Source organism: Protopterus annectens, chromosome 17.part0, assembly GCF_019279795.1.
Source record: "Protopterus annectens isolate FY-2018-M chromosome 17.part0, PAN1.0, whole genome shotgun sequence".
Lineage (NCBI taxonomy): Eukaryota > Metazoa > Chordata > Ceratodontiformes > Protopteridae > Protopterus > Protopterus annectens.
The window spans coordinates 612568730-612581246 of NC_056751.1; the positions used below are offsets into that span (position 1 = coordinate 612568730).

At 40.6% G+C, this 12517-nt stretch overlaps 1 protein-coding gene across 1 annotated transcript in view; it reads left to right on the forward strand.

Annotated features, from left to right (window-relative positions):
* The window catches only part of LOC122791474 (hemicentin-1-like), an 810132-nt gene that overhangs the window by 69005 nt on the left and 728610 nt on the right, over positions 1 to 12517 (forward strand). The window contains exon 2 of the mRNA XM_044059217.1: positions 2491 to 2775. Coding sequence (XP_043915152.1) covers positions 2491 to 2775 — 285 coding nt within the window. The remainder of the gene's footprint in view (positions 1 to 2490; positions 2776 to 12517) is intronic.

Consider the following 12517-nt stretch of genomic DNA (forward strand, 5'->3'; position numbering starts at 1 on the left):
ACCCCTTTAGTAAAATATCTCTTTGGGTGTTCCAGTTGTTGCACATGTCTGGACATATATATGCCAATGGGGGCATTGTATTCAATGACTGGCCTAATGAGGGCTAAGTACAGGCAGACAATGACATTCCTAGATCTAGACACAATCCTTTTGTTTATCAGCTATGCAATATAGAAGGACTTTCTCACCACAATGGACACATGTTGGTCAAAATTAGGTCACTGTCAACATTAGTCTTCAAATCCTGAACAACTTGGCCAACTCCTAGAGGCATATTGTCAATGTAGTAGTTCCCTGGGTAGATGGTTTCAAAAAGGATATAATAATACATTTTTTTTGGTATTTAGTTTGAGTCCATGCTTTTTGCGCCAGTTATTTATTTGGGATTAACCTTGCCTTCAGAATGGCTAAGTCATTTGGAGATTCAATGACTACTCCTTGCTTGCATCTATCTGCAGACTTAGTCAGTCAGAGCCCTTTGGTATTGACTTTTACTTCAAAACAGGAGACGGCAAACAGGAGAGGTTGCAGCATAGAACACTGGGGGACTCCACTGGGGACGTGTCTCTTTGGGAAGGTATCTTCCCCTGTTTTGATTTCCTACATCCTATCTGTGAGCCATTTGGCAGTCCAGTTGGTGACATAGGGGTTTATTCCCAGTTTACTTAGCTTTTCTACTATGTCTGAATGGGGAATTGATTCAAAGCTAGGTTAAGGTATGCGGAGTGTACTGTTTTGCCTTCATCCATTGCTTTGGTGACCTTTTCAGAAAAAATCCACCAGGCTGAGTAAGCATGACCTGTGTCTAATGAATCCAAACTGAGAGGGATCCAGCATTTGGAGGTCCCCTATATCCAGACTGATTAGTTAGATGATGTATTTCCATGGCTTTGCATTGAGGCTGGTCAGACTTACAGGTCTGTAATTGTCTGAAGCTGTGGACAGTCCTCCCATGTGCACAGAAATAACTGTACCTGTTCTCTATTCACTTGATACATAAACCTATATGGAAGCTGAAATTGAATAGTTTTGTTAGGGTGTGGCTAAATTGTGCTTCATGCTACTTAAGATGCATCCAGGGATATTATCAGGACCATCGATGCAGTAGTTTTAGCTTTTGATAGCACTGTTAGGACTCGGTCTTGTGTAATAGCTGGAGGTGAACCAGTTTCAGGTATGTCTTGAGGGACAGATGGAGAGGAGAGAGGGGGTAAAGTAAGAGTTACATTTATTGGCCAGTCGGTTCATTGTAGATAACATCATTCACAATCAGCTCAGCAAATCGCTGTGTTATACTTTTGAGATTGTAAATATAATTTAAAAATGCCTTGTAATTGTCTTTGGTTTTGGTAGCTATTTTAGCCACAAACTTGGCTTTGGAAGATTTTATTAAGTGTTGAGGTATTTGTTTATTTCACTGACAAGGGGTTTACCATTCTGAGAATTACTCTTCTTAGGCTTGGGCAAAACAATTTTCTTTTTATTATAAAGCTTGTTGATAATATGGTTCCACCATGTGATTTTGTTTCTGGGGTCCAGCTATTTACATACTGGTATAGTGTGGTGATGTACATGTTTCATATTCAGTGAATTTAACTGGGTTTGGTTCGATCTGAAACTTGCCAATGTATTATTTAAGAGTAGGCAATTTGTCTTAATGAAATTTCTAAGGATATCTTGGGTGCACGGGATCTCTGGTTTCAATTTTATTTAGAAGGAGACTGCTTTATGAGCAGTCCTAACAGGTGATAAAGATCTGCAAGAGATCGAGCCAGATGCTCCAATATTAGTAAGGACAAGATACATGATGTTTTCACCCTAGTGGATAGTCTGACTATTTTTTTCCAGGGCATTTGTACTGACAAAGTCCAGGAATTTCTGTGCTTCTGCACTAGTGGTGGTGTAGGTTTCCTAGTCTGTGGTCTATAGTCTTGTTTCTGGTCTGCTGCACGCACTTCTTTTTCTGTCACTGCCATAACACTGTTCTCCTCTGTAGCTGTTCTGTATGCTCCTGTTCACTACTGCCTTCCTCTCCCTCCTCTACCTAGAACTGGACCAACCTCTAAAGGTTCTATTTCCTGACACAAAGTATCTTAAGATCTCAGCCTAAACATGTCCCAGCTTCAAGGTATGAAAGGGGAGTTGTTTGTATTGCTTTTTGACTTAATTTAGTGTGACTTCAGCTGGAGTACAATTAAGAGAGCCTAAATGAAAGGTTAGCAGAGATGAATGCTGAGCCATACACATGAATGTAAATGTCTGAATGGTTAACTCTGCACAATGAATAATTTATTACTGCAAGTCACTGAATGTCGTATTCCAGCTTAGACCATAGCTTAGGTCAGGCGGCTCATAGCTTGTATTCTGGAGTGGTAAAAAAGGCTGTGTCTGTACACTACCGGTATTCAGATAATTCTGAAAGTGATAAACTAACAGTACATATTCATACCTAAGTTTACCATTTTCCTTAATCATTCTGTCGTTTTGTAGCACTGGGTTCTAAACCTTTCATCTCCTTTGAGGAAGATCAGACTGGTGGACTTACAGTCACTTGTACTTCAGAGGGGTGGCTTCCAAAGCCTGAAGTGTTGTGGACTGATTGGAATGGAGATGTGCTTTCCAAACAAGCAGAAACAGAGTTAGAAATGAATGACAAAGGCCTTTTCAACATTAAAAGCAACATTCATACCGATGCAGAAACCTTGAATGGCCTCTCATGTGTTATAAAAAATAACTTTTTGATGAAGGAGCAGCACTCATCTCCTCCAAAGTTAGGTATGTAACTTGTTGTTTAATTATTCTGCATGCTTTAAGTCTTACATAAAAATACATCAGAAATATTCTGTTAAAAGAAGACAGGAAATCGTTTCTGAAATGTTTTTTTCATGTTTCCTTTAATAGAAATTATGCCCTGTCTATCTATTTATCTGTTTTTATATCTGGTTTCATCCAATTTGGCCATAGAGACCAGGGTCTAACCTCTAAATATACCCTTAAGCAATGGTAGCAAGGTAGAAAGCATCTCCAGCAGGGACACCAGGCCATCACAGAGCACACACAGTGCTCCATAAAAAACTTCTCCAAAGCCAACTTCATGCTACTGAAGTCAGAAGTGACAAACTTCATGACACCCATGCAGACGGGATCTGAAAGTTCGACTGCAGAATCCTACACTAAGGCACTGTATGAGCACATCCACTCATGCATGAATCGTGCCATCCCAAATAGAACCAAGATACTCTTCTCCAAAAAAAGGAAGCCAATCTGGTGGTCCCCTGCTATAAACAAAGTATACAACAGAAGGAAGAAACTGTTGCAGAAAAGAGGAAAATCCCGGGATGCAAAAAACTCCCTCACCAGCCTCAGTAAGAAGCTGAGATCCCTCATAAAATACTCAAAAGCTAGTTATGAAAATAAAATTGCCAAAGATTCCAAAGACAACCACAAGGCATTCTATAGTTATGTCAAGAATCTAAATGGCAATGCTCAGATTTGTTCTGAGCTACAACAGAATGGCATTAAATATACTGATCCCAAGGATATTGCCAATATCCTGGCAGATCAATTTAGTGCCAACTTCACCCCCTCTCACCCCCTAAAGGGCCCATCTCAATACCAAAATATTGCCAGATTCTGGTAATCATGGCCACACAGGTAGAAACTGCACTCTCCAAAGCTAAGAATACAACATCCATGTGACCAGATGACATCCCAGGCTGTGTACTACATGAACTACAAAATGAACTGGCATCTCACCTAGGTGTCATGTTTAATCATAGCCTCACCTCAGGCTTCGTGCCCACTGAGTGGCAGACAGCTACAGTTATCCCACTCCACAAGGGGGGATCCACCTTGGATCCCGGGAACTACCATCCCATCAGTCTGACAAGCCTGATCTGCAAGGGCATGGAACACATTATCATGGAACTTATAAACAAAGGCATTGGCAACCTTCAAACACAGGACCCCACCCAGTTTGGGTTTGTGAAGGGCCAATCTTGTCTCCTGAATCTGATTGACGTCTTTGAATCAGCCTCCAGAGCTGTGGATGAGGGTAAGGCGGTCCACACAGCCTATCTGGACCTCGCCAAGGCCTTCAACACCATCCTCCACTCTGGAATCATAGATAAATTCACTAAGCTGGGCATAAATCCCTACATCACTCATTGGGTTGCCAATTGGCTTACTGACAGAACCCAGACTGTAAAAGTAGCCAACTCCAAATCCAGCTCCAGACAAGTGACAAGTGGAGTACCTCAGGGTTCAGTCCTGGGACCACTCTTGTTTGGCATCTACTTCTATGAAGTACAGGCCAACACTAAGGAACTCTGGATAACAAAGTTCGCAGATGACTGCAAACTGGGAGCCATTATTGAATCCCCAAATGATGTGGATATTCTACAAAAGGGCCTTACAGAAACAGATGCCTGGTGCCAGAGCCATGGGCTCAAGCTTAATCCCCTTTGGAAAACAACAGGTACTCATGAATTACCACATAAGTGGCAGTACACTAAACATCGAAAGTGTGATGAGAGACTTAGGGACACAGGTGAACAGTGGTCACACTTTCGATAACCACATCACCACAGCAGTTAGGAAATCCTTCTATGTGGCATACCTCATCACTAAGGGCTTTTCATCCAGAAAAAAGGAGGTCATTGTCCCACTGTACTCATCCCTCATTAGACCCATTATAGAGTATAATGCCCCATTTGGTATGTACCTCACAAGACATCTGCAACAGCTGGAAAGGCCACAGAAATACCTCACTAAAAGAATCACAGGCTTAAAGCAGATGCCATATGCTGACCATCTAAAAAAACTCCAGCTATACTCTGTGGCATATCGTCTACTCAGAGGCGATCTCTGCTTAACATACAAGGCCATGTCAAACCCTGATCTATTGGACATGCTCCACTAAAAAAAAATCCCAATCTCTCAGAGACACACACTCCAGGGATCTAAACCTTTTCATCACAATGAACAAAACATGCTGGAGGGATAGGTTCCTGACCCAGAGACTCCCCATACTCTGGAATAGACTGCCCATACATGTCAAGCAGAGCGCCTCATTGGCCCTGTTCAAAAGGAACCTTAATGATTGGATGGGAGATAGGAAATTCACCCTGGGAATCATGTCAGTCGCCCTGCTAGACAGGGGTCCAGAGAAGTAAATATTGTGGGAAGAAATATCCAGGGAATTGTTATGGCTAGGCTTGTATAGGCCCTAAGGCCGATAGTCTAGTACCAACCTATAAACCTATGAACCTATGAACACACTCTCATACTTGCATTTACTCCAAGGGATGAGTCAGTGTTTTCATTCAACTTGTCAGAAAGTCTTTGCATTGTAAGGAAGAAATTGATTATCTTATCTGAAACCCATGCAAATACCCAGCTTCAACAAACAGATACCTCAGACAAGAATCAGATTGGTTCCGATGCTTTGCGGGAACACTATTATCTGCCTCACTCATCACTATTTTCACCAAGAAATAGTAAACTCAGTTGAAAACTTAAAGTCCAACTGTCTGAAGAAAACAGATGTTAAAACTGTAAGAGCTGAGAGTAGTGAGGCCATATTTGTACCTTATAGTACTATGCCACAGACATTATAACCAGTGGGTGCTATAAACCTTCACAAGCTGAATAGTACCTCTCCCTCTCCCGCAATGCACTGCTCATCAGATCATAACTACTACAATCAGTATCAGTCTCTTTAACAACCTCAGCATGATGATTTTTGTCTGTGTGTGTGTGTGTGTGTGTGTGTGTGTGTGTGTGTGTGTGTGTGTGTGTGTGTGTGTGTGTGTGTGTGTGATTTTAAAGTCATGATTATCCCTTTTTCTACACCACACTTTCGAGAATTTTTTTGTGACATTTAGGAACAGAAAGGAAAGGCTTCAGCTACTTTTGTGGACAAAGTTCTTAAAATCTGGATTTGCCTTCATCTTCCAGTTCCAGACATGGCTCCCTATTAAAATGCCAGCACTTGAAATTCTGAGTGATATTGTGTAGAAAAAAAAAAGAGATATCAAATGCAGGAGAAGAGTGAACCTTGAACATCGTTCTTCTCCTTTAAACTTCTTTTTTGCAGGGGGGCAAACCCCCCACAACCCAACTAACTCTGAGATTGCCAGAGGAAAGGGTATATTCTGAGAAATGGCCATTTCAACATAATATATGTAAGTCTGGGTTTGATGCTATTCAGTGTCCGTGTTTTGGAACTCTCTGTAGCAGGTCCCGAAATTTCAGGGGCTTACCTCCAGAGATGCCGTCATTAGCAAAGTCTACCACATCAAACCCTTTAAAATATTATCTCTGAAATCTGCTTCTTTGAAGCTTTCTAATGTTAAGGTATTACAGTCCTTTAAAAAGAAAGCACACAAGAGAAACTGCTTTTCTTCTACAATTGTGACAGACTGTTCAGCCATGGAACTTCCCATCTAAAAAGTTTAGTTGACAGTTGTGGACAAATTACTTCTTTACTAACAGTTCATTTCTGGTTAGTTCCATTTTGACTTATAGATGGACAGAAAAGACTGCTCATTTGTGGTGATCTCAGTGCCAGAACCATGTATGTAAAGATATGCCCCAACTCCCTTAATTATCGGACCTGACTGTGGGAAGCTGGTGAAGGCTGTTTTCCTAGTGCAGTACAAGTCGCTGGGCTGTGTGTTCTAACAGCGATGTTTGAGCAGGGCTAGACCCTCCTTAGTCAACTTGTCCCTTGATTCCTGGGCAGCAGACACTTTCTTACTGGTGTTTGATGTCCGTTTTGCTGCTAAGTTTGGCACTGACAGGTCCTTTGCTGACATGTCTAGCTTTCTCAGTATCAATGGACTCTAGGTCAGTAATGGTGCCAACATTAGCTTTGATGCTGACACTCTCTGGGTCTGCTGCTTTTACTACAAGCATTTCAGTTGGTATCAGGGTATCTGTAGTTATGCCATACATATTTATTCACTGATGAAGCTGATGCCAGCATTTTTATTAGCCAGTACTGAGTCCATGTTTGCTTCAAATTCAGTGCTGCTTTCAACACTGCTATCAGTACTGAGTCAACAATTTCTATTGCTTGGTATCCACTTTCCACCAAAAGGTTTGATTCTGGTCTCCATACTGTCCTAGCTGTTTTGCTGACCAACCTTCCTTTCAACTTTCTCATTAGGATAGTGGGACCCAGATGCCTAAGAAAGTTTATTTTATCATGTCAGCCTTCAGGAGGTGGTCTTCTTTTTCATGGGATTCACTCCTGCTGGTGCACAACAAAGCCCACGGGGGGGGGGGGGGGGGGCGGGCACATTGACTCCTGTGCAGAGTCCTCAGCTGTTGACATGGATGATGACAAGGAGGACATTAATGCCTCAGCATTCCCTCTGTCAATACCAAATTTCTGGAAGTCATGTATGTGTTTAGGCAGAAAGGATGCAGGTCATTAGATGCTATGTCTTCCCCAAAGAAACTCTGTAGAAGACGTTCGTTCCTCCCAGCAAACTTTATAAATGGTATTGCCTATAACGAGCATTGTCAGGGTAGCTACTAAAGCTGCTTAGCTGCTATCTGACACAGTAGCCATTGTATCAAAAATGTGGGCAGTGTGCTATGTCCTCCTAAAGAATGACAGCCCTGGCCAGAGATTCCTAATTTTGACACAATTAATTTGAGAGCAGCTGTAAAAGAGGCTCATTTGGTCTCTTCACAGCCCCAGGATGCTCAGCAAATGCAGGCCTGTAGTGATGATATAGTCAAGTCTGCAGGGAGCCAAGTTGTACCAACACTTGTATGCCTCCTGAATATCTTGGTTATAAGCCAGCTTCTGTGAGTCAGGCAGTCTGCAATTGATTTCATTCTGTCCTTGAGTATAACTGCAAATGCAGCTTTGTCCTAGCTGCAGCTCTGACAGTGTCTGACACATTTACAGGATGCAAACTAAGCACACAGTCATACAGAGTGAGACTCCCCATGAACACAGCTCAGATGCTTCAACCCAGAGCATCCATTCTCCATAATTCCTGTATAATAACTGTATCTTTGTCTCAAAGAGCTGTCACTTGGTGAAAGTCATTCCAATGAGATATTTCACTGTATATCATAGGAGAGTGCTAAATGAGACCCTATGGATCCACTGGTCACAGAATGTGGATTCAATTGAGCACGATATCTGAATATCTTCAGTGTACAGATGACAACTTTCATGGCAGATGAATGCCAGCCATATGTTTCTGTGCAGTTCATTCCATCTTCTCCTTACATGGCAACAGTCACCATGGATGCTTCAGCCCTGGGAGATGTGGTGGTGTGAGTATTACAATGGGAAGATAGTTCAGGGTGTTGGGACAGTAACACAGCCTACATAACAATGCAGAAGAGATGATTTTTTTTCTTCCAGGCCTTCCATGACTCTCTTCTTTCAGCAACTTCACCATATGGATGGACTATATGGGTGTTCCATGATGCTCAGTGTTAATCATTTTTTCCAGGAAGCTATAGGATTGTGGGAATGGGCCTTGTTCACCAACTATATTTTTGGGGTTGCTTTTCATATTCCTGGGTAGTCCATTTCTCTAGGAAATAAATTGAGCAGATACCTGCCCTTCTCATCAAAAGACTACATCTTTAACAGTCACTGTAGAACAGTGACTATTTTCTGTTTTGTACCTTGACAGCCACTATAGTTAAGGAAGCAAGGGGGTGGCAGTATTAAGCAAGTCTTGGATGTGCATGCAGATTGATTCATGTTGGGGGTACAATTAACAGAAGGAGTAGACTACAGAATAAATCACAGACACATTTTTGTCTGTTCCAGAGCCAAAACCAGAAAAACTGTGTGTACCACTTATTCTAGTTCCTTGATTGAATCACCAACCAATCAACTCCAAGAAGACTGACAGCCTTATTCAAACAGTTATGCAGTATAAAGTAATGTTTCACTACTGAATAAACCTCTAAAGACAGTTCCTGTTTCTAATTCAACTCAAAATATGTATGTGACACTGGCAGGAAGAGTCTGCAAACCCAATCCTAAATATATACAGTAAATGGGACCTGAAATCAGACAAACTATGTTGAACTGTTAAGATAATGTTTAATTCTTGAATGTGTTTAAAGAAAATATTAAAGCAAACTTGTTCATGTATTTGAAATAAGGAATAGAGTTAAAGAGGGAGGATGTAGAACAGTGACTATGTTCTGTTGTTTTATACATTGACAGCCACTGTAGTTAAGGAAGTAAGGGGGCAGCGGTATTAAGCAAGTCTTGGATGTGCATGCAGATTGATTCATGTCGAGTGTACAATAAACTGCTGATAACTTCCAATCACAGGTCCACTCATCATTCAACAACAGCCAAGTGCAAAACTTATTTTGCCCTCATTCTGTCACTAGAAAGCATCCCCCCCCCCAAATACACACACATATGATGCAATAATCCATAAATGACGGCATTGATTCCTCTGTGCTTTTTCCCATTGCCTCTGATGGCAAAGTTCATTCAGAAAGTGAATCTTCTCAAAGCCAAAGTCATACGGTTAGATCCATACTACCCCCAGGACTTTTAGTTCCCACTTCCTCTGGTTCACCTACTGAAGAAACTTTCATAAGGAATCTGTTGCGAAATTCATCAGGCAACTGTCACCTGGATATTTCTTCACTGCAGCTCATTGTCTGGCTTCTCATCTTCTAGCAGTTGATAATAATCTAGTTTTTGAGAAGAGTAAGGTCTCTTCTTCCCAGAAGCTCAGTACTAGAAAATCAGGACAAATGGGCAAGTTTTTTTCAGTTTTTACCAAGTTAAAGGGACCTGATGCCTTTATCTGCTTCTGTTCCTGATGTACTTTATTACTTTGCTGGTATCTCTGACTTTGGCCTGACTTATTTTTTTATAAAAGACAATATGGTTGCAATATGAAATGTCCATTAAGGTCAGGCAAATCTAGCACATTGTCTTCTTTCTTTGAAAGGACCTTTGCTACAGCAAACAAAGTACCATTGGAATTTGTATTTTGTTTTATCAATGTTGACTTAGGCTACCTTTGAGCTAGAAGCTACAGATGAGTTAATGTTTCTGTCTTGAAAAACAAATTCTTTGTGGACTTCACTTGTTTCAGTAGAATGTCTGAACTGCATGCCCACTCCATAAGTCCTACTTACCTTGAGAACAAATTCTTCTCTTATGCCTAAGTTGTCCCCAAATTTAACTTAAACCATGGTATTCAATTGCCTGTTTTCTTTCCTCATTAATGAACCCACAGGGAGTACTTGAGGCACTCCATGAATATCGACAGACAGCTAAGATATTAGTTAGACAAGGTAAGTCCTTTAGAAAAGTTTCTCAGTAGTCTGACAAAGAATTTCTAAAATTATCATTGAAGGTGTTTCCCTACTGTATAAAATTTATGTCTCACATAGTAAGCCTTTACTTGTATATGCGCACCCTTGTAAATCAATGACTGTATCCACAGCTGTTTTTCAAAAATGTCGATGTTGATGACATTTGTGCAATTGCATTGTGGTCATTTTTGAAAACGTTTGTGAAACACTACACATTCAACCTGGTTTCTTGACAAGATCCTCATTTTAGGCCACAGTTATGTGGAGGATATTGTCTGAGGGACCACCTGTTAGGAAGAAATTGAGACTTTACCCTGCAAATTACAAAGGGTCATTGATTCCACCCCTATCAGATATTCGAGTTACTGCTGTTACCATATGTATAGGTATATTGGTGTGGGGCTTTCTTCTGTAACAATCAGGCCCACCTTCCACTTCCTTGGCTGAGGTAATCTTGGTATCTTATAGTATATCTAGATCTACAGTATATCTATATATCTATCTATGTCTATATGTATATCTATCTGTATATATATTATTTATCATGATGCAGCTACCACAGATCTACTGTGGGGTACATTAATGGCTGGGGGAAGGTAATAAGCAGCCTGAAAATTTGTAGTGCTGAACAGTCCTAATGCCTGCAGCCATAGTTCTATAAACTGTGGAGGACAGTCCCAGACTTACTGATCTGTTATTATGTTTCAGCACGGAGGAACTGCAACCACTCAACAATCAAACTTTGCAAAGATGCTGATTACCTTCTGCATCTCATAATGTAGTCTGATGCTCTGCATCTCCAGATCTTCATTGTCACATAAAACTATCTGATAAATGCCCCCATGCTGCTTTTGCTAAGAATCATATTGTTTAGGATTCTGTGCATGATTTTTACATTTTGTGTATTTTTGTTGATAAACTGGTCTATTGTTAATGGTTTCTGCTAATCAGTTTTTGCTGTTAAGCATATTTCTGTCAGAAATTATTGTATTGTTTTTTTGTGCCTAGGCCCACATTAATGTCAACTTTTTCCACTGGCATTTTCTGTTATTTAACAAGCTATTTTAGCTTCTTTAGTGTTGATTTACTTGTAACATTTTATAGATATAGTGTTTTTCTGCTTTTCGAGGCATTTTTTTTTACAATTTCTAAACTTTGGAATTCATTTTTTATTCCAGTTTCTGAGGAACCTATGTTTATCAAATAATACAGTTAAACTATCTGCTACTGAATAGTGCATTTGGGTGACCATCCTGATTATATAGGTATTTCTATGAAGACAGAACCCCTCTACAGTAAGTACCTCATTTGGTGGTGTCAGATCCCTTTTACAGTGAAAAACTTGTGCTGTTTCCTACTTCTGAAAAGACAGATAACAATTGCATTTATATTAAATATCTTCGTCGTGTCAGAGTTCTGACCTCCTCATTTTTGTTGAACTCAACACATCCTTGACCTTAACACCAACTGCCTCCAGACTCAAAACCCACAAACAAGTTTGTTGTTGACTCTGTGAGAAAGTAGAGGAAGATATAAAGTCTCACCATACATTTTCTCCTGTCTCCGTGGAGGTATCATATGACATGGAGACTGTTGTTAAGAATCTCCTCATTAAAGTGTTTGAAATGGCTATGCCTCCTATAATTTTGAGGTCAGGAAGAAATATGTCTGCCTTGTGGGTATTCAGGCTACTTTTTTTCCCTCTTGTTCTGTTGAAGCTGATTCAGTGCCTAATGAAGATGTTGCCATAGTATTAGAATCCTCACCACTGAGATCTTTGAGGCAATGTTACATATGTGACCTATGGTGTTTGATGTTATTATGACAAATTTGCTGAAACCTTTTACTGAGTTTAGAGGAATCTTAATGGCATCTCTTTCCCTTCTAGCTCTTTAGCAGGGTATAGAGAATCAGCCATCACCTGACCTTCCTACTCCAAAGTTTTCCTCGCTAGTCAGATTTTGTCACTTGGCCCAAAAGGCTAGCTTCAGCTGGCATGACATGGGTATTGATGACCCACCCTGTGAAAGCTTCTGAGACATCAGCATTGAATTTAGCATCAGTGATCTCAGTTTCAACATTGCTAACTTTGGCACTACTGTCAGTTTTTAAGTTATCAGTGTCAATGATATTGACCTCAGTTCTGATTCCTGAGTAATTTCTAAATCTAAAGGCTTTGGCACTG